General features: G+C 42.7%; 1 protein-coding gene and 1 long non-coding RNA gene across 2 annotated transcripts in view; one reads left to right on the top strand and one right to left on the bottom strand.

Moving 5' to 3' along the window:
* Positions 1-4759: 4759 nt before the first annotated feature.
* On the bottom strand, positions 4760-13234 carry Ttr (transthyretin). Its single transcript, XM_021150550.1, has 4 exons — positions 12976-13234; positions 11906-12036; positions 8540-8675; positions 4760-5014 (listed from the first exon to the last, which is right to left on the bottom strand). Exons 1-4 carry the CDS (start codon positions 13042-13044, stop codon positions 4907-4909), a joined length of 444 nt encoding a protein of 147 aa, XP_021006209.1. The 5' UTR covers positions 13045-13234; the 3' UTR covers positions 4760-4906.
* The window catches only part of LOC115029868, a 47798-nt gene continuing 37997 nt past the window's right edge, over positions 13224-23024 (top strand). Inside the window, exon 1 of the long non-coding RNA XR_003835428.1 lies at positions 13224-14034. This is a non-coding gene — a long non-coding RNA (uncharacterized LOC115029868). The remainder of the gene's footprint in view (positions 14035-23024) is intronic.

Genomic DNA, 23024 nt, shown 5'->3' with positions numbered 1-23024 from the left:
TCTCGAGTGTAGGTGCAGCTGATCTCAGGAAGATGGTGGCAGTTTGGCTCAGAGGATAACACCTTACAACACAATTTATAACTTTGGATTTTAAGTCCAAAGAAATTCAACAATCTGTGAAGGCTTTCCACATCCACGAGCATGCACACACAGTGAGTGGTCTATGTGTAGTACAAAGGGTTCCATCACCTATAAGGAGAATTTGTAAAATAAGGAAATAAAAGCTAGCCAACGGGCTATTAGGAAAAACTGGAGGAAATAATCAAGTAAATATTTGGGTTGTTTTTGGTTTTGGTTTTGGTTTTGGTTTTTCGAGACAGGGTTTCTCTGTGTAGCCCTGGCTGTCCTGGAACTCACTCTGTATACCAGGCTGGCCTCAAATTCAGAAATCTGCCTCCCAAGTTCTGGGATTAAAGGCGTGTGCCATCACTGCCCAGAAAATATTTGTTAATAATGAGCTTTTAGTAGCTACTTATCTAAAAGTTCCTTTTAGAAGTCATTAGTGTAAGTGGATGCAATTTCACTCTGTGCCCTGAAGCTAAAGCATTATAATTACAAATCCCGTTGAAGAACAAACTGAACAGAAGTCATGGAACTAAGGAGAAAACTTTCAAGCCATTCAATTTACTTCCATTACTTTTCCTTAGATATGAAATAGAGATTTAAAAAAAATCTCCTTTCTCCTTTCTTCTTCCCTTCTTTGTTTGTCTTTTTATGCAGTCCAAACTGACCTGGAACACACAATGTTCCCCCTGCCCAATATAAACAGAACTGCTGTCTCTGCACTGGGCGGTCATACTAGGCTCTCAGTGCCCACTGTCCAGTCCCTTAGCTATAGGTTGAGCTCCGGAAGGCCCTGGTTAATCACCACTCCTCTTACAAAACTCTCCAGACTTCTTGCCTCAATAGGATGTCCCACAGATTCCAATAACCAAAGTGCCATCTTTTCTGTGGATGGTGTCAGTCTCCACCGCAGGTCCTCGGTTCTTCATTACTTACTTTTCTTTTCATGACTGGGATTTTGCTATGTACTTGCCTATTGGCTCCTGGTAACTGCTACAGATTAGCAGTTTCCCCCTTCTTAGTGAGGCCCCTAGTCCTCAGGAACCCACAATACACTTTTCTATTTTGTGACTATAGGGTTTAAATATTTTTATGACAATGTTGACTGGCTATTCTATCCAGCTGGCCTGCCTTCTTATCTTCCTGCCTTTCTTCCACCCCGTGTATGTGTCTGTGTAAGGTGCATGCATGTAGATGTGTTTATATGCGTTGTACACGTGTGTCAGAGTTTCATGTTAAGTATCTTCTCTTACTACTCCCCCTTATTCTTTGAGACAGAGTCTATGAATCTGTAGCTCATGGATTTGACAAGACCAGCTAGCTTTGACAAGAGTTCCAGAAGTCCTCCTGTTTCCACATCCCTAACTCCGGGATTTAGGCATGTACTACCACAATCAGCTTTTTATGTGGATTCTTGGTATCCAATCTCAGATCCTCATGCCTACATGCCAAGGACTCTACCAGCTGGGCTGTCTCCCCACACCCTCAACCCAGCTCCATTTTTTAATAGCAATTACATCTGAATCCTTCTGTCGGACTCGATACTCCCTGGGCAGGTTTCGATGACCTCAGTGGGGCTCTGTCCCCATTAGTGTTCTGATCCTACTCTGTGGGCTCCTATCACCTGATGCTTCTCTCTTAGATAGGCTTGGGGGAGCAGAAGCTTGGCTCTGCCTTTTAAGACCCTGGCTGAAAAAAATCTTTTCATAGCCTTCTGTTGTCTTTTTGAAAGAAGAAATTTTTGTTGTTGTTGTTCTTAACCGAGTCAGAGTAAATAGACAGTTTCTACATTTATTTACACATTTTGAAATTAGTACAAGAATGTAGAAGCTGGCCTTGGCACATAAAACAGGTTGATCAGACGTAATATAAAATTTCTCCTGTTCCCCTGGTACCAATGTGTATGTTAAAGAGAAAACCCAACTGGTCAGTCACATGATGTGGAAGGCTCAGATTTGCCTACCTAGAACTAATCCTTTCCTTCATTCATCTATTGGTTCATTCATTAATCCATTCCACATACTTAGAAAGGATGCTATATGATGCTCAAACATTTAAAAGCCCTGTGTGGTAGGTGCTATTTTCTGGAGATTAGGAAACACATCTAAAGTGCTTTCCAAATGCTGGTTCCTGAGGTTGCCGGAGATGAGCAGTGCTGTTCTTTTAACTGAGCACATGTTCTCGTGGTGACAGCTGTTCTGGGTTCACCTTGTAGCATTAGCCTGGGCCTTCTCTTCCATCATACCTTGTACCTGTGTCTCTAACCACCAGCTTCCTGGGAGTAAATAAGAAGCAACAGCAAGTGGTTGACTGCTGCACTGGGGGCCGTGTGCACATCCCTAGGGTTTATTTTAGAAAGTCCAAGTGCAACCCACCTTCCTGCTCACAGAGGCTCCAGAATGGACCTTCAGTATTTACTTGGGTTTGCTAAAGATGAATTACCATCTGCTTTGGCTTAAAATTAACTGGGGCAGCTCCCACCCAGAGAAAATGGAGAGCTGGGGAAATGGAATTGCTTCTAAGCTTATTTCCATTTTGAAAGGCTGGAGGGAAAACGAACAGCACTTAGGAATCTCTATGGACTGTGAAGCAAAGGAAGGAATCGCCGGGGAAACGATGGATGGGGAGAAATAATTCTGCCTCTGCTACGAGCGCTTGGAGGCTAAAATATAGCTTGAGGCAAAGATATGCTTCATTTCCTTGTTTGACAGGTGCTATCAAATGTTGCAGGTAGGAGTTCAATATTTATGATTATGCTTTTTGAGACACGCCTCCACACCTTGGACATGTGTGTGCACACACTGCCAATTTTAGAGTTTAAAAACCGGTCTGATTATATTAAACCCAGAGTGGTTAAAATTGAATTTATTCTCTTCCATTACAAATCTATTTTGTTTTGTTTTGTTCATATTACACGTGTGTGTGTGTGTGTGTGTGTGTGTGTGTGTGTGTGAGTGTGTATTAATTAAACATGGATTTAGGATTTGACTAAGTTGTTGTTAGACAAGGTCTCACTATGTAGTTTTGGTTGGCTTGGAACTCACTAGAATGGCCTTGAACTCATGGACATCCTCCTGTCTCTGCTTCTGTCTCCTGAGAGCTGGGTTCTGATTGCCAGGTAGAATTGGTCTAAAGTGGATTAGAGGGGTAGAGAGATCTGCGGAAGTGGAATTGATTCTAAGCTTATTTCATTTTGAAAGACTGGAAGGAAAATTACCAGTTTAGGAGGAGTACATTCTATGAACTGTGAAGGGAAGGTAGGAATTGCCTGGGAAATGAAGCTGGGTTGCTGTAGGTTTATATCTTTGGAACTCACTATTCTTAAACATGGTTTAGTGATTGATTTTGTTTGCTTTTGTTTTATGCATGCACACAGCCTACGCTGATGCTCCCTTCCTTGTCATCTCTTAGCTGCCTCCCACCTCCCAATCCCTCCGCACGTTACCACCAACCCTTCTCCCAGATTCATGACATTTTGTGGCTTGTTTCCTTCATTTTGGCTTGGAACTGTCCATCAGAGCCTGGTGGAGTCACCAGTGAGCACACAACTGAAGACCATGACTCCCCTTCTACCTGAATATATCATTATAAATAGCTCAGCAGCAAGGGGTGGGGCCTGACTGCAGATAGGCCCATTCTTGTGCAAAGAAACTGTTATGGCCCTCAAATGAGTAAAGTGCTTAACAAAAAAATGCCTGAAGAATCAGTTGTAGTATTCCCAATTAAATACTTTAATAGATCCCACCTGCTGAGGCTCATTCCTCACTACTTGCCTGAATGTTCTGGGTTCCCAAATGAAACACACACACACACACACACACACACACACACACACACACAGGGCCTTATTTTGTGTATATATTTTGATATGCTTTAATCAGCTCAATGGCTGGACCACTTCCTAGCCTCCATGTGGCTAATCCACCTCCCTCCGATATTCCCGAGTTATTACTTACTAACTCCTACATTCTCTCTTGGCCACCCCAGACCCAGACATACAGCCCTCTTCGGCTGCTATCCTCCTGCTCCTACATGGTGGCTATGTTCTCTGTCCCGCACCTTTCCAGGCATGGTGTTTCTTCTCTCCTTCTCTAGGCATGGTGATTCCTCCTTCTTTCTCCCTCCCCCAGGAATCTAAAAGTCCTGCCTCCATCTACCCTACCCAGCCATTGGGTGCCGCAACTTTATTTACCAGTGTGGATGTTCATACAAACAATTTTGGGGACCGAAATTAACCTGCTATAAGCAGCCATAGTTAGTCCCTTAGATTTGTCTTTATCTAGTCACTAAAAGTTATTTAAAAAAACCCAAATATTTCATTTTCAGAACGTGTTTTGGCCAACTTTTCAGTATTGTGATTAAACCCAGGGCTTTTGAACACGCTCTGGGAAAACACTACTGTGCGTCGCTAGCCCTTCAGATTGTGTGCTTTCAATGGCTACAGACCATGCTTAGTGTATGCTTTGCTTATAAAACATTGAACGGTTGGTCCACTCTGCTTCCTGACCTATCTTCCTCAAGCAAGTTGCCAGGAGCACCCATGACCTCCCCAAGATGGAAAGGATCCCTTTAAACCATGAGTCAAAAAGTATTTTCTTGCTTTAAAAAGTTTGATCGCGTACCTTCTAGAATTCTTTAGAAGATCTGGGGTTTTAGGAGCAGGGGAGAAAAATGAGGAAATAAAAAAGAAACACAGTTTGAATGACATAGCAGGTGGTTTAATAAGAATGTTTCACGGCATCTTCCTGAGTTGCTAACACGGTTTATAGAGCAAGAACACTGTTTCGGTACAAATGGGATGCTACTGCTTTGGCAAGATCCTGGTCCTCCTGGGCTGAGTCTCTCAATTCTGGGGGTTGCTGACGACAGCCGTGGTGCTGTAGGAGTATGGGCTGAGCAGGGCTGCGATGGTGTAGTGGCGATGGCCAGAGTCATTGGCTGTGAAAACCACCTAGAAGAGAGGAGAGAGGAGAGACAGCTAGTTCTAACAGAGCCCAGAGGTAGGAGCTGCAGTCAAAGTGTTCACAGGAAGTTCAATGCTAAGCTGATAATCTTCCTTTTATTGTCTGACTGTTTTCTGGGGTGGGGTTGGGGATGAATAATTAGATTAAAATATGCTGCCTAAGTGTTTGGAGCTTCGTGGAGCTCCTAGAGAATTGCAGGTCTCCCTTTGCAAGTTTCCTTCTGTAGTGTGGGTGGCCCTGGTCAGATCATAGTCACAGAGAGCTTGAAGGCTATTGTTCCCTTTCTTGGGTTCAGATAAAAGTTGGGAGAGTAGAAACACTGACACCCACAAACAAAAGACCTGGGGCGAACAGTGGTTGTCAACAACTCCACTACAAACTTCCAGACCTGGAATGTTGGCAGAAGCCATTCTCCAGCAGACTGCATCCTAAAACCGGCCTAAGTTTCTACAGTGAGAGCCTGACCAGAAAGGAAGGCTTCGTGCGTCCCAGTCCAGGGATTTCGCTCCCACTGTCCCTTTGCATGTTCTAATGTGAAAAGATGAATATTTTAAGGGAAGAAACAAGGCTGAGATGCTGTGGGAAGACATCACAAGATTCTTTCCACAACACAAGCAGTTTGTGGCTGGCAGAAATGTAAATGAAAGTTTTGGAGCTCATTGAAGTTTCTGGACAAAGTCTGGATTTTGCAATTACTAGTCACTTCTCAAATTACTAGACTTTCTGAGACATGGGTGCAGCAACAGCCCAGGTGCTGGGAGTGAGTCAAATCTGGAACAGATGGTAAGTATAGAAGATGTATGTAATTGTACTCATTTGGTGGACAGGTTTTGGATACAGCTTTGAACACACTTTGAATAAAGATTTTTTTTAAACGTCCAAATATAGGGCAAAGAATGATTGGATGACAGAGTAAAACTAACACAAAAATAACATCCAGATAAATGAAAGGGAGAATCATCTTAGACTGTTGTATTTATTTATTATTATTTATAGCACCATGGATCAAATCCTGCGAATGCTAGGCAAGCATTCTGCCACTGAGTTACAACCCTAGCCCTTGGCCTAGGCTGTTCACTAATTCAGGAGCATTCTATTGTAGCCTCTAGGATTAGATGAGAGGCATGTGCCACCACACACACACAGACACACACACACACACGCCTAGAAGTTTCTTTTCTGTCGCATTTTCACTCAGGCTCATTTGTTTCTTCCCCAGAAGTGAAAAAAAAATATTATGTAGTTTTAAAAAAAATCCACCAAGTAAGAGAGCTCAGTCATTTAAGCTCTTGACTTGTTAGCCTGAAGACATGAATTTTAGCCCCAGAATATGTATAAAAATGTCTGGTGTGATAGAGAGTGTCTGTAATCCCAGAGCTGGGGAGATGGAGACAGCCTAGGGTCTGCTGGCAAGTCAGTCTAGCCTAACTGGTGAGCTCCAGGCTAATGAGAGACCCTGCCTCAAATTTTGTGTATGTGGGGTATGTGAAGGGGGTGAACAGAGTGCTTGAGAATGACACCTAAGGTTTTTATGTAGCCTCCACATGCATACACGCGTGTGCCTGCACACACACACACATAAAAATCCCCCAAGCAAAGAGACCTATTGGTTCCAAAAAACATCTCCTAATTTTCCGTGGTATGTATGATGGGGTCATCTTGGACCCTGGTTGTGAGGAAATACTCCACACTAAAAGGCTGTATTTAGTAGAGTGCTCAATCAGAAGGGTTTATTTTTCAAATGTTTGTTGAATGATGGGGTGGGAATGTGAATCAGTTGATAGAGTGTTTAAACTCTGGGTTCAGAGCCCCAGTATGGAGTCAAACTGCTGTGGTGGTTTATGCCTATTATCCTAACACTTGGAAGGAAGAGACGAGAAGTTACCAGCACAAGGTCATTCTCAGCTAGATTCAAGTCAGGCTGGCCTATGAGAGAGCTTGTCTCCAAAAAGCCAAAACAAAATAAAAACGTTTGTTGATTGAGTTCTAAAAGAGAATCAGACAAGTCTTCCAACAGGAATAATGTGGTTGAGGTGACAACTTACAGGTACTCCCAGCAGGCTGAGACCCAGGGTCTATGGGCAATTAATGCAGGAAACAGCAAGGGTCCTATACTGGCCCAGCTAACATGGGTGTTGGTGCCCGGTAAGGAGTAGAGTACTACCTTGGTAGGTGGCCGACTCTTGGTAAGCCCCTCTGGTTTGTCTGGTAACACCATCATCTGAGAGTGTCATCCATGGCTAAGTCACAAGGGCAGACCCTGTTTGTACTTTGTGGTTAGGTTTTGTCAACTTGACACAAACTAGAGTAACCTGCGAAGAGGGACCCTCGACTGGGGTATTGCCTCCATGAGATTGGCCTGTAGGCAAGTCTATGGAACTTTGTTTGACTAATGGTTGATGTAGGCAGGCCCAGCCTATGCTCAGCAGTACCGTCCCCTGGGCACATGGACCTAAGCTATATAAGAAAAGGAGCTAAGCAAGCCAGTAAACAGCATTCCTTTCTGATCTCTGCTTCAATTTCCACTTCCAGGTTCCCACCTGGCTTTCCTCCATGGCGAACTGTAAGCTGTAAGATGAAATAAACCCTTCTCTCCCCAGGGTTGCTTTTCGGTCATGGTGTGTATCATGGCAACAGACAGCAAACTAGGTCACATGAGGAGCTATTTTTGATGGAATTTGTTATCTCCAGGTCTGACCAACAAGCTTGGATCCTATTTGCATGACAGCTGCCTCTGTGAACTGAGGACCGAGAGGAGCCAGGGAAACTGAGCCCAGTGCCAAGCAAAGGTTACTCATGTGCCTTTGGCGGTGGCCTTGGGTTTTGATTTAGCTCCATTTCTTACAGAGACACTGGCTGAGGCATGGAAGGCACACTAACTAACCAACACAGAGGCCAACTCTGTCACTTGCTCACACATGCTAGCCTTGTGCCCTTGATGAGGAACTTAGCTTCTCTTAGCTTATTGGTAAAATGGGTGTAAGTCGAGGCTAGACCTCCATAGGTTGATCATAAGGATGAAACAGTTTTGATTCAGAAATCCCTTTGCCATGTGATGTTTGCTTGATGATTTAGATATTAAGCTGTTGCGTTTTGAACATGTTGTAATTCTCTGTGTTGCCAAGAATTGTCTACCCAAACTTCTGGGGACATGAGATGTGCTTTGGAATAAAGAAAATGCCAGAATTTAGAGAAATAGCATAGGGAACCCTTTCTTTGACTATGAAATGCCCTCCATGGTATCTGGAGGTTGCCTCAAAAGCAAATACTAACATTTCTTCAACAGAGAAATGAATATTTACATAAATGTAGTTAGCTGACTATAAGCAGCGTGAACAGGTTCAGGCCATGTTGCTAAATGAGTTTTAGAGAAACTCAGAAGGCTTGCTTTCCAAGCACTGTGGATTCTGGCTGTAGAATCTACTTTCCACTCATGCCCAACGTACATCAAGAGCAAAGGGAATTTCCTGAGACTAAAAACAAAATCCAAACAACTTGGTGTGTCCACTTACATCTGCGTATTCGTGGAACGGGGAAATGCCAAGTGTCTTCCAGTACGATTTGGTGTCCAGTTCTACTCTGTACACCCCTTCTACGAACTTCTCATCTGTGGTGAGCCCATGTAGCTCTCCAGATTCAGCGGTCTTCCTGGAGGGCACACAAATACAGAGGAATTTATGGGGAAAGAAGAGTTCAGTGGCATGGTAAATGATAGAATACACAAACGTGCGCATATGTGGTTGTGATGTGTGTGTGTTCATGTGTGTACATGTATGTATCTGTATATTTTTTTCTGTTACCTGAATCAAAAGGGAGGAAATCCTTATGTTTGAGATAAAATAGCAAGAAATTCAAGGGAACTTAATGTACATCTTTATTGTAGCATCTTGTCTTATGAGACTAAAATATAGTAAAATGTTTACGTTAAAGGTCTTAATCTAGGCGTATGGGGTCACCTGTTATTATTCTAGTGCTCTCAGGGTAGAGGCAGGAGGCTTGCTGCAAGTTTGAGGGAAATTGTGTTTAAATAGTGAGTTCTAGAGCAGATGGGACTAGGTGTTGAGATCCTGACTGAAAATAAATTAATTAAAATTTTTAAAAGAAAGAAAAGCTTTAAGGCCTACAGGTGTAGTTTAGTGGTAAAGTTCTTTCTTAACATTTGTATTCCCCTGGATTCAATCCCCAACCACGCACAAAGGCAAACACAAAAACACATACACAAATACACAAGCACAGACACACAGAGAGATACAAACACATACACATACATACATACATACATACATACTTACACACACACAAACACAGACATAAGACACACAGAGACACACACACACAGTATTGCATTCAGGATTAATGACTTGATGAAAGTTTATGATAGTCCCTGAAGGTTTCACAAGCTGCCTTGACTAACTCTGTAATCTCCTGTGACAGCAGAGTGACAGTTCAGTGTCCCAGGGCCTAAGGGTAACTTCTGGAAGTAGTGTAATTTATCATAGCAGAAAGCCTAATAAACAAAGAAAAAACTTGTAACTGACTTCTCCTTTTGGAAATTTAATCTATTCAGTAATTCTTTGCCAACAAGAAATACCAAGTGATTTCCATTTCCGCCTAGGCAGCATCAGTTCAATAATGGCAATGTTAGAAACTGCTCCCCACGTAATTAAAAGTAGCAGCTGGTTTTAGTGACTCTGACCATGCCTCATCTCCATTTTTTTTTTTTTGATGTGGGTACAAGAAAGAAGAGTCACAAGAAAGTCTGAATATTTGGGTATCCATTCCACGCCAACTAGATTCCCCTAACCACTTTGCATGCTGTGTTCAACACGTGTATAATTATGAAGACATTAACAAATAGAAACTTAAAACAGCACCAAAAGAAAATGACCTTCCCAATGATTGATGAAGAGCACTAGTAGTTCTAGGTATTCAATTAAAGCCTGATATAAAGTCTGCACCCAGGAGTCATCACTGCATAGCTGTTCTGCTAAGGGCTGAGGGAGTCTTTGCTGTTTTCCTTTTGGTTTGTTTATTTAGATTAATTAGAAATCTCTTTGAAATCACTTTGTTAAAAAACAAAACAAAACAAAACAAAACAAAACAGAACGACACAGAATTGTGGCTAGTACAGGTGGGAAGTCATGTTGACATGCTTGATAGTGGGTGACTGTGAGATTGCTCAGTCCCTAGATTTGCCTTGCAGATCTCTCACGATATGTTTCTTATTAAGATTCATGGTTGCTGCCCTTGCACAGAGCTACTCTGTTCTGAGTGTACATTTTAAAAACCCCTGAGTCTGGGTAATGCAGTAAGCTCCAGAAGGGCACTTTGTCAAGGCCTTTCCTCTCATCAATAAATTAGCACACACGAACACATTCTTCATAAGATTTTAAGACTGGAATTCAAAGTTTGTGCATCATCCATAGGTACCAGGGAATCTGAAAACTCCTAAAATTACATGTGTATGGTTTATACGTGCTTGTTTTTGAGCCTCTTTGTGGCCATGGGTCTTTAAATAATTTGTTTTTTACTTTCTCCTTTCCTCTCTGTCTCTGTCTCTCTGTATCTCTCTGTCTCTGCATTTTTTTTTTTGTGTGTGATGTGTGTGTGAGTGTGTGTACACATTTGCATGATCTAAGCTCAAAGCTAGATATTTTCAATTATCCTACACCTTGATTTTTGAGACAGGGTCTCTCACCAAACATGCACCTACCCATTCAGAGACACTGGTGAACAAGCAACTTCAGGGTATCCCTGTTTCTAAGCTTCTACCTCCAGGCTGGTGTTATAAGCATGCACTTCGATGCTGGGCATCTTACACAGAGTCTGGGAACTCACATTCAAGCCCCCATTTTCTGAGCAGGCACTTCACTGACTGCGTCATCTTCTCTGTCCCTGGAGACTATAATTTTCATTATTTGCTTAAAGTGGGCTGTGATATAAAAGGGTTGGAAACCACTATGAAACAGTGGGGTTATTGACTCCTCCCCTGTTTTCCTCCCTTCAATCTTGGACTGTGCTCTGGTTCCTGGTCATGCTCTAAGTAACACAATAAAGCAGCTTTGTTTATAAAAAAAGGCCTCTGCCGGTGGATGCTCACAGCCAATCATAGGACTGAGTTCGGGGTCCCCAGTGGAGGAGTTAAAGGACCGAAGGAGCTGAAAGGGTTTGCAATATCATAGGAAGAACAATAATATCAATCAACCAGATCCCCCAGAACTCCCAGAGACTAAACCACCATCCAAGGAGTACACATGGAGGGACCCATGGCTCCAGCCACATATGTAGCAGAGGATGACACTGTCGGGCATCAATGGGAGGAAAGGCCCTTGATTCTGTGAAGGCTTGATGTCCCAGTGTAGGGGAATTCAAGAGCGGAAAGGTGGGAGTGGGTAAATGGGGAACACCCTCATAGAAGAAGGGGAGGAGAGAATGGGGTAGAGGGTTTGGGGAGGGGGACCGAGAAAGGGGATAACATTTGAAATGTAAAGAAAACAAAACAAAACAAAATCTCTCTGCTCATACGCTTAACCTTCTAATCTTCTTTAACTACCAGGTTTGTTGGTTTTTTTTTTTGTTGTTGTTGTTGTTTATAAGATTTGATGCCTGCATGTGAATTTGTGTACCATACACATGGTGGATAGAAGAGAATGTCAGATACCCAGATCTCCTAAGACTGTGAGTTTCAGATGGTTATGAGCTGCCATTCTGGTGCTAGGAATTAAACCTGTGTCTCTTACAAGAGCAATATGTGCCCTTAGCCCCTGAGCCCTCTCTCTGGGCCCTCTAGCTGGTAAGTTGTGTGTCTGAATCTAACACGAACAAGAGTAAATGGGAACCTGAAACTGGTCCCATGGTGGGCTATTCTACAAGTTTACCCAGAGGCAAAGGGCTCCCAGGATCCCTCAGAGGTCTTTTTGAACACTTTTACGGCCACATCTACAGCAGGGCTGCCTCGGACAGCATCCAGGACTTTGACCATCAGAGGACATTTGGATTCTCCAGCACCCTGGGCATAGAGGAGACAAGAGAAATGTCAGTGAAATGGGTCAGAGTAAACTGGCTTGTTCTTTCCGGTGATAGACTCTGGAACAAAACCAAAAGTACATGCTGATCCCATTATGATAACATAAGTGTTGACAATTAATGAGCTTTTTTATCCAGTATGACATAGACAGCATTGTTTCCAAAGCAAGAACAGTTTCTGCCCCCAGATGCACTGCTGTGCACCAGGGATATGGATAATGAATGTTCAAAGGGAAAATAGGCCCTCTGAGAGGCATTGCTCTGTTTGCCTCTCCATCTGAATGGAGCCACTGAAAGGTGCATGGTGCAAAAAGACAGAATGGGCTTTTTCTTGCGATCATTCTAATCAGCTGTTGCTATAGTAATTCCCTCTGGTTGTAAAATAACCCTCACATACTTCCTGACTCATTTAATTATACTGATTAACTCTTTTAAAGGACTTTTTCAAAGACTGGAATAGAGTGTTGGCCAAAAAAAGACAAAGAAAGATCAATAATACATTTTGATTAGCTAAAGAACTAAAATATAACAACATAATAGGCATACTAAATATATTAAAGATTTTATGAGAATTCAATATTAACAGCCCCACTGAGAATATATCTTGTTTTTCTACTGTTAGAGATTGAACAGAAGGCTTTTCACACACTAGCCATACACTGGACCACTAAACTATACATCCAGCCCTTTTATTTTTTTATTTCTATGTTAATCTCATATCTTTATTATCTAAGGACAGCAGAGACTGAGCATTACAGACTCAATGCGCTAAAGCAATAGAAGGAAGAGCCAGAGGCACTCCAGCTCTTCTCTTGGAATCTAATGGTAAATATAGAGTCTGAGTACTTTAGTTCTCACATCTGGAAGAAGGCACTTCTTCTTTATCTAAGGTCTAACTGCCATGTCTCACAGGATCACTCACCGCAGGGCCAGCTTCAGACACAAATACCAGTCCAGCGAGGCAAAGGAGGAACAGTCGAAGGGAAGCCATCCTGTCAGGAGCCTGTGGATCTCTGTGATGGCTTCTCCTGGTGAAGGGGCTTTTATACCCCCTCCTTCCAAGCCAGGCTGCTGATCCCTGCCAATCTGACTCCAAAACCTGCTGATTCTGATTATTGACTTAGTCAACAAAAGGAGAATAAGTAACCTACACAAATATGAACCTTGCCTAGGGAGATTAGAGTATCGGAACACTCGCTCTACGAAATGTGGAGACAGACACCTTTGGGAAAGAGGGCAACCGTCCAAAAGCAACAATGAGAAGATACAGCCAGAGCAAGACTAATTATTGTCCTGCACCTTTGAGTCTTGACAGCGTTGGAGGCTCTGACACACCCAATCCCAGATCTGCTATTCAATGTCCTGCCTGCTTCTGGAAATGATTTCCTATCTCCGATATCAGACCACACATTTGTAAATCAGAAATATCGCATTTCTCTTTGAAGGAGATTTTCTAAGAACTTTAAATGTGACAAGATATAAAGGCATTTTATAAACTGGAAAATACAAATGTCAGATGATTCCATTCAATATCTGTGCCTAAGAAGGAGATGCTTTCTCCAGAATCTCTTGTGCATTGTCAACCAAGGTTGACATCATTACTTTCCATTGCTCAGAATGGGATAGAAAGCCCTCTCCATACAGGAATCACTACCCAGTAAAATCTCTCACCCACGCATGTCAACTCCACACTACTGAACTCCACAAACCATTGAAACCAAGAATTGCCTCCCAGGATCTCGTAAACTGGCAAAGCCACCTGACCACAGGCTCTACCATTTCTCTAGGATTTTGAACTATCTGCAAAAATTGCAAATTGAACCACGTTGCATTAAAACCTGGGCTTTGGCTTGTCTTGAGAAACTGGAAGATGACTGCAGTTGCCTTAGATTCACATGAAAATAATCTATGGGGTCCCATGCTGGGACATCTCGGTTTCCTGACTTCTCTCCCACTCTGAAGCCAGATTACATGACTACTGGTACATCTGATTGTCTGTGTGTTTTCAATGCACATCCCATATTCTGGATCCATGACAAAGCCCAGCCTCTTTATAAATTTGTTATGATTACTGGTCTTCTGACAGCATATTTTCTTTTGCTAAATAAGCATGCCCACCTCTTTGAGAGATTCCTCGTCAGATCCAGGACCTGGAATCCTCTTTTCCCAGGACTTTGTTGTCTGGCTTCCTCCCACTGGTCAATGTTTCTCTTCCAATGTGAGGCACTGAAGCAGACACAGATAATTGAACTGGACACACATTTCAGATAAGGTCATGTAAACCCTGAGGACATGGCCAGAAGGCTTTAGTCTTCCTTGACAAATGTGCTCTGCAGGCAGTGTTATACCCTGAGCATCCGTAACTGTTATCATTGTGATGCCTCACCCAACCCTGTGTCTAACACAACTAAAGAGCATTCATCATAATGAACTATGCTCATTTATCAATTTTATTTAGTTTTTGGTTTGCTGTTTTGGGACAGAATCTCATTTTGTACCTTTGGCTGGCCTGGAGCTCACTACATGTAGACCAGGCTAACCTTGAACTCACAGAGATCCTCTCCCATTCTGTCTTTTTATAAATTTTGATCTAAGTATAGGATCTCAAATTTATCTCTGACCATAACATACTGGTAGTTCTGACCAACAAGTAAATTAGAACACCCTCAGGTCTTTGATTTGCTTGTTTTTTAGACCTACATCAGCCTTAGAAACCAACTTTTTAAACTTTAATTTGAAAGAGACAAGGATGTGAAGAAAAACTGAGGTGCTTTGAAGCACTGGGAGGACGTTGAGTAAGATGGAAAACTACTGATGACCCTTGCAGAGACAGAGTATTAGGGCATGTTTGGACAGGGGCCCGGCAATCAGCAGGTAGACTGTCTGGAGTTTGAGTCAAAGGTCGGGCAGGATTTTATGTGACAGAGCAGGACAGAAAAAACAGAGTAAGAAAACATTTGTTGTCCAAAACATGGGTGTGAGATAAAGGGCAGTTGACCCCCAGAGAAGCCCAGGTGCTTTTTGCCTTTGAGTCACTTTGTGCTGTGAACAGGTCCCATGGATAATCATACTTTTCTAAAGAAAGGAAGGTGTGCTTTTGCATATTGAGTTGAAATTGTAAAAACTCTTCTCAGAGGATGGTTACAGGAATCCATGAAGAGGGATGGACTCGTGTCAAAATTCTGCTGAAGACATTGCCTGTTCTGGGGTAATATTAACAGCAACTACCTAGAGAACATAAGGGTATTGGAGGTAGTGTTTAAGTTAGAAGGTGGTGTCTTTGCTTAGCCCTTTACTGGTTTTCTTCACATCCTGTCTGCAGTGCCATAGCTTACATGTTTTATTTAGGTGAATGAGAGATTGAGTTACTGACAACATCTCTCTCCCTACTACCAAATTTATGATAGTTAATGAACAACCCTGGCTGGCTCTTGATTAGAGAGTCTTCACGGCCTTCTCCCTTAAAATGTACAACCTCGTTCAATACATCTTTTCATCTCCTAAACAATCTCTTCATTTGTTTTCTGAAGGTCCAAACAAACACCTAGCCAGCCCTGGAATGCTTGCTAATGCTATTGCAGTAAGCGGATTAGCAGGAAGAGGACTAGGTGGGCCAAATGCTTGCACTAAACCTCCTGGTGAGGGAGTTAGGAGAAGAGAAATAGCAGTGTTTGGGGCTCTGAATCTTTGCAGGTCAAAGAATTCAATTTTGTTAGCTCCCCTTGAGGTGGATAAGACCTGGAGGTTTGATTAATGCTAAGCAAATCATAAAGACTCATTTTAAAACCATAATGCTGGTTTAATTAACAGTCAGATGGTCTTCTGATAATCAAGGGATTGGAGCAAGAGGGTTTTGAGTGTTCTGGGAGTATGTTCTCTAGAAGGGAGAGCCTGGCTAAGATTGCTTACCTCATTGTTGAATATACATGTTTTCTCTTTTGTTGTTTTTGTTTTTGTTTTGTACTGGACATGCTTGAACCTGTCTTGTCTAGTGTGTCTTTCTTCCCGGGTGTTGAACACATGATGAAAAGGGCACTTTTTTCTCTTCCTTCCTCTGTTTTCTAACTGAAGAGTAACATTATCTAGGGCATCACCTTTCAGTTTCAGTCTCATGATTGATCATTGCTGGAAGCAACAATTGAGAACACCCTTACATAAGGATGTTCCCTGATTCATATCATGCATGCTGCCATATACTATAATGGGGACAACATCACCAAGAGCATTGGCCTCCGTTGTTCTGATAGCTTGAACCTACTCTGTCTCTCTCTCACGTGGGTCTTCATTTGTCTATTTTTTTTTAATGGTTTTTTGAGACAGGGTTTCTCTGTGTAGCCCTGGCTGTCCTGGAACTCACTCTGTAGACCAGGCTGGCCTCGAACTCATAAATCCACCTGCCTCTGCCTCCCGAGTGCTGGGATTAAAGGCGTGCGCCACCATGCTCGGCTTTCATTTGTCTATTGTCTGCAGTTCAAATGGTTGACTTGGTCTAGTCTGGGTTGCCATAGGTTGTTCTGTTCACACATATTTCAATGACTTTATACATAGACATTCAATGTGGCAAGAATTCTGGCTTCTAGAATCCTCCAAGGATTATTCTTCTAAATTTTATGTGGTTAGAGGGAAGGTTCCAGGCCTTCTTGTCAAGTGTACAGGTTACCTTTGGTTTCTCTTTGTTACTCTTTGCAGTTTTCAGGCAGCTAGTGAGGCTCAACAGATTTGAGAGCACTTGACACTTAGACCTGGCTACAGTCTGCGAAGGGTTCAAAGGAGCATGGTGCAGCCCAATGGAGAGATGGTTGAGACTAGATATCTTTCCAATCTATACACGTCATCGGCTATTTCTTAGCTTAGCTCAGTTTCCAAAGAGACTGCACTGGGCTTGGGTCAACAGTGTCAGCTAGAATTAAAGATCTTTATCTGCACTCACATCTTCCTTAGAATTACTTGCATTGGTCTGTGGCCATAATCTACCACAATGGACTCAGGTTTTGATTTTGGTCACTGCTGTTCTCTTCTGACATGGGAGGTATGACTGATAAGAAGATATTGTAAACTCAATTAATTAAAAAGAAATACTTTGGGGCATGTCAATGTGCAACCTTCAGGTTGCCTATAATTTGACTCTTAGGGAAAACATGTGTTCTTTAAACTGAAAGCAGTTGATGAATGGGCAAGAATTCATGGACACGAGTGGCTTTGGGTTCACAAAGAGATAAGATTTTACTTTTACTGTGAAAGATAACATATCTAAGTATATAAAAAGAAAGTGTGTATGTGATTCTGCTCTTATTCAAAAGGAGAAGTGTATGAGTCCCCAGCTGTTGACAGTGAGGAGAAAATTAATGGTGCGAGTCCTGTAGGACATGGAATGGAGGAAAACTCAAAATCTAGGCTTAGGAATTGAGCAGACTCTGACAAAAGCATTAGAGTCCCTCCCCGCTTTCTTGTCATCTTAGATGTGTGCTTTTGCTTAAGTGGTGGCCAGAGGTTAACCTCGGATGTTCTCCCTCACTCTCCATTAACTTTGTTTTAATCACAGTCTCTCACTGGGATCCGGAACTCACTAATTGGCTGAATCAGCTGGCTACTGAACCTTCTCTCCAGCTCTGGAATTACAAATACTTCCCACAATTGCCACGCTTTTTACCCGGGTGCTGGGGATTGGACTCAGGTCCTTGGGTTTATATGGCAGCACTAAACCAACTATGCTGTTTCTCTGGGGCCAAGCAATATCATTTTTAGAAGGTTAAAGAGAGACTTAGAGGAGGGGGAGACAGTAGTGTAGTAGTAGAGCAAGCAGAAAGGGAGAACTCATAGCCATTCTAGAGTCTGGAACTCGATGGGTTGTAGATACAAGGGGTTTTTAGATTCTGTGCATCTTCAACTTTCTATACACATAATAAGAGCAATTACATACTCTGAGGCACATGGGAAATCCTGCTCACTTGGAGGTGATGAGGACAAAGAACACAGCCATCCCAGGACCCATCTGAGAATTACTTTCATGGTCAAGACTTTCTCTGGAACAAGAAAACATGGAGGAAAGATTTCTCACTAATATGGCAGGAAGTGAGTCCACTGGTCTTTCTGATTCATATGCTTGGGGAATCCTCAGGGAACATTGTCATCTTGAAATTTCTATATGTGCTTTACGGTTTATGAGCTTGTGAGTTTGCTTCTGGGTTTCTGATGAAACCAGTCCTGAGCTTGCCCAGTGGACCTTGGACATTGCTCAACCTAAGGGAATTAGTAAATTCATCCAGGCCATACTTGCTAGGCAAGGTGAGCTTGGCTGAATCTGCAGATACTCTGCCTTCAGTTAACCTTACTCTTGTAAGTAACAATCTGGGCTGGTGACGAGTCTTTGACTGTAAAAGGAAAGAAGATGCCAACAGACAATGTTAATCAAGGGTCAGTGCCAGAGGGACAGGACATGAGGAGAAAAATGGAGGGGTCAGTGTAATTGCTCAGCTTAGAACCAAGGAGGATTAGGGTGTCTTTGACAGGAAGCCATGAAAAATTGAATCAAGCTGCCCTTGAGGCTGGTTACTCAAAGGGTAGCAATTAGATATTTAATTTTTTAAGTTAAATTTTATTCTATGATATTATGTTTGTGGATATTTTTGCTTGCATGTATGTTAGTGCACATCATGTATGCATCATGCCTGAACAGGCCAGAAAAGGGTGTTAGATCCCCAGGAACTGTGGTTACAGATGGTTGTGAGCTTTCATGTGGGTGCTGGGAATCACACATAGATTCTCAGGAAGAGCAGGCCCTGCTCTTGGCTGCTGAGGCATTTTTGTAATCCCAGCAATTATGTGAGTGTGGTCAGAGTATAACTTTAGATAGATGTTCCTGTTGGGATCTGATGCCTTCCTGACAAAAGGGCCCTTGAGTGTCCTGAAAGAAGTAGCATGGGACAAATGGGTGTGAAACGCAACGTGTCAGTTGATCCAGCTCTCGTCAGTTAGACATGGGAAAGCAAGTCAGAAGTTTCCAGCTGACCAGACACTAACACAGAGTGACCTGCTAGGATTGCTCTGCTAGCCAGACATGCCCCCTCATCTCTGACCTCTGGTCTTCCCACTAAGTTACTCTTAGTGCTCAGACCACCCCTCTCATGTTCCTTCCAGTGAATTCCAGACAACAGCAATGCCACCATCTGTAAACTTCATCTTCAACCAGTGTGCTGAGCCCCTCCTCTACTGCTCCCTCTTAATTGGGCCAGGCTGTCTGCCAGGAGTGGCATTTCTCTGGAGCAGTCTTCAGAGTCCCTGGTTCCCTTGTCAGAACTTTCAACCCTCCTGGTTAGGCTGTGTTGGCCTTCCAGCTTCTGCCACACTGTCAGGTGTTTGGGTGACTCTCTCCCTGGCATTCTTTTTTCTCCATTCTTTCCCTATCTTGGCCATTTGTTCTACTATCTGATTTTGGAATATCCATGAAAGGAGACAATATCTAAGATTATCTAAGGGAAAAAAATGACAAAATCACCTTGATCCTGCCCTAAGATAACTGGCTTACTCATTTTGTAGTCTCAGTACAGCGTTGCAATTTGTGTGTCTACAGGTATACTGTGTTTACTATTCCCTGCTCCTACAACCTGTCCTTAAAGGCTTGCATATTAACCTTGATTTCTTTTATAGACGTTTCCTTAGTGTTTTCCTTTAGCTTTGTTCTCCTTTTAGAAGACAGTCCATTGTTTTTTCCAGGTTACCATCTGCAGTGCTTAATGATCATTGTCAACTTAAATGAATTTAGATTCACCATAGAAACACACACCTGGGTGTGTCTTAGTATGTTTCCAGAAATTTTTTTAACAAAGAAGAAATGACCCACTATGATTTGCTGCTGTTCATTAAATCTTCACCCTCTATGCCTATAATGTAGCCATCATTTCCCTTTCCAAGGTGACATGTCTCACTCAGTCTTTCTATGGTTTTGCCTATGATCTCATCACCATCAAAGGCTGGTCTGTCTTGTTCTGCTTCGAGCTCACCACAGTCTACTTTCCAGTTCTTGTCACTAACGCCAAAGTATTCTATCAGTTTCTCACCTTGACCATTTCCTCCCTGGGCTGTTGTTTTCGAGGTGAATCAGTGTGCTCCTCCTGGCTCTGCCTTGCCGCACCATTTGCCTTGTGCTGGTGGCACCATGATGGTCCTCAAACTGAACCTGTTGGAACTTGGCATTTCCCCATTCCATAAACTCCTCTTGGCCTACTGCTCTTCAGATGGACTCATCATTGCTCTGGGTAGTGAGGACTTGGAACCTCAGGAGTCAGTCTGGAAGTCTCTTTCAATCATCACCAGACTTCTACAAATAGTGAAAAGCTACGTGTGTTAGTGCATGCTTGTAATCCCAGCACATGCAAGGCAGATGCAGGAAGATCAAGAGTTCAAGGTAAGCTTGGGCTGAGTATAGAGACTTTGTCTCAAAACTAAAATGGTTCTTGCTTCCAACATATTCCTCCCGTTCCTTGACTTCCTTTTCCAGAGCTGTCAGTTGAGTTCCAGTCTTCATTACTAATCACACAGGCTTTTTCAATTATGCCACATCTGATCTCCTTACTGTTAATCTATTTTCCATATAATCTTTTCCTATAAGCTGTTGCCAAAGTAATCTTCTTAATGCATACCTCTGACTACATTACATTTCTTTACAAAGCTTTTTTTCTCATTTCCCTGTGGCCAGGCAAATCAAGGCCAATGTCCTTTGCTTGACATTCAGACAGAATCCTGACTTGATTGTGTTCTATCCTTGTTTATTGCTATGGTTCTTCAAACACTAACTGAAAGGCTGGTGAGGTAGGTGGCTTATTGTGTACAGGCATCTGCCACCAAGCTTGATAACTGAGTTTGATCCTTGAGACCTACATGATAGAGTATAGACTCACATAGTTGTTCTCTGACCTCCATATATGCACAGTAGCTAGTGCACACTCACACAGGAAATATAATGTAATAAAAACAAAACTCAATTAAACTCTGGTAGATTGGCTACATAACCTTTCTTAATCACCTTTACTCACACTGTAATTGTCAAAAGAAACAAGCATTGTTGAAGTGTTCAGATCAGAAGCAGTAATCACTGAGAGAAAAGACCAGAGAAGAGACTGTCTCAGAGGTAAAAAACCAAGTGAATTGGGGCTGGAGAGATGATGCCACAGCAGAAAAGAGCATATACTAGTCTTGCAGAAGTTCCAAGTTTGATCTTCAGGTCACTCACTCACAGCTATATGTAACACTAGCTTCCAGGGTGATCCAAGGCCTTCTGCTGGCCTCTGTGTGCACGATCATTTATATGCAACCCCCCCCACATTCAGACATACACACATATACATAATTAAAGATGCAAATAAATTAAAAGAACAAGTCTAGTGACATCAGGACCAAAAATTGAGAAGGAAGAGGAAAGATGACTTAGATGTTTTATTTGGCTTGGGTGAGGGGTGGTCAGATAGTTTACAGTTAGAAAAACATTAAGAATGAATCTAGTTTTGAAAATTCTGATGTTGCACATTTGTTCCGCCGGCACTCATGTCTAGACAGCAGCTGGAAATGGCAGCTTGGTGGAAACCAGGCTGTGGGTTCACATTTAGTGTCCTGAGCATGTGGCCTGGATGCCAGTATTCGGAGGTCACCAGTGCATGTTCACAGTAAGGAGACATTCATTTCCCCAGCAATCAAGAGACAATCAAGAGAAAAATGTCTGTCTGACATTTTTCCCAGACAGAGGTTGGCTATCCGGAAATACTCCGTGTCTCTCCTAAGCAGCCATGCCATTCCTGAGAGTTGGTCTGACTCTTGGGTGTTGCATCTCTGTATTCCACTGCACCTGGGCTAGACCAGGACACATGATGTAAGTGCTTACTGAGCAACGTCCTGCTTGAGTGGTGATGCCTCAGGCCTAGCACTGGACAAGGTCTTGGGTCACAGGGAGAGTGAGGTCAACCTGTGTTATGTGAGACCCCGAATCAGAAGAAAGAAAGTTAAATGGTTGTCAAGTTAACCTCTATGTCTGTGAATAATGCTGAAGATTTTCGCTTCCATTGTGTTAGCAGGGCAGTGTTTGAGGGTGAGTGAGGCACATTGTAAAGGCTGGGCTGAGTGGTGGCCATACACAGATACCAATCTTTCTTTCTTTTTAAAATGTACTGTTTATTTGGTGTGTGTGTGTGTGTGTGTGTGTGTGTGTGTGTGTGTGTGTGTGTGTGTGTGTGATGGTTTGTATATGGTTGGTCCAGGGCATGGAGCCATTAGGAGGTATGGCACAGTCATAGCTTTGCAGACCAAAACTTTGCAGTCTCTTAACCCCCTTCTTCCCGCAGAGGGCTGAGGGTAGAAGCCAGCTCCCAGAATAGGTAAGCTGCTTGTTTTACATCATGCCATCCCCAGGGGTCCTTAACTATCTTAGTTTCCATCTGGAGACCTCAAGAGCAGTGCGTGCATCTGTGCTTGGAGCAATACACAGTGGCTCTTGCATCTGCAGCTGGAGCTCCAGGTGTTGATTCTTGACCCAGTTTTTTTTTTTTTTATGTTTTTTTTTTGGTGTACACATGTGTATGTGCATTTGCAGGTGTGTGTGTGGGCTGCCACATTTGATGCCAAGTAACTTTATTTCCCACGTTGTTTATTGAGGCAGAGTTTCTCCCTGAACTTGGATTTTGCCAGTCTTGGCTATTTTTGCTAGCAAGCTTGTCCTTGGGATTCCATGCATCCACCTCCTAAGTCCTGGGATTACAGGCTTCTGCTCTACCTGTCTGGCTTTTTTTTTATTGTATTTTTTTATTATTTTTTTAATTTTTAATATTTTTTATTACATATTTTCCTCAATTACATTTCCAATGCTATCCCAAAAGTCCCCCATACCGCCCCCCACTTCCCTACCCACCCATTCCCATTCTTTTGGCCCTGGCATTCCCCTATATTGGGGCATATAAAGTTTGCAAGTCCAATGGGTCTCTCTTT

This window comes from Mus caroli, chromosome 18, assembly GCF_900094665.2.
Source record: "Mus caroli chromosome 18, CAROLI_EIJ_v1.1, whole genome shotgun sequence".
In the NCBI taxonomy this organism is placed as follows: domain Eukaryota; kingdom Metazoa; phylum Chordata; class Mammalia; order Rodentia; family Muridae; genus Mus; species Mus caroli.
The sequence above is the reverse complement of the archived record's forward strand: the minus strand, read 5'-3'. Positions and strand labels throughout refer to the sequence as shown.

Excerpts from the sequence above, each read along its gene's own strand:
- Ttr (XM_021150550.1), bottom strand. The coding sequence starts at position 13,044 with ATGGCTTCCCTTCGACTGTTCCTCCTTTGCCTCGCTGGACTGGTATTT. Across the intron at positions 12,037-12,975 it reads TGTCTGAAGCTGGCCCTGCG|GGTGCTGGAGAATCCAAATG; the intron begins GTGAGTGATCCT and ends CTCTATGCCCAG. Across the intron at positions 5,015-8,539 it reads CGTTCCACGAATACGCAGAT|GTGGTTTTCACAGCCAATGA; the intron begins GTAAGTGGACAC and ends CCTCTCTTCTAG.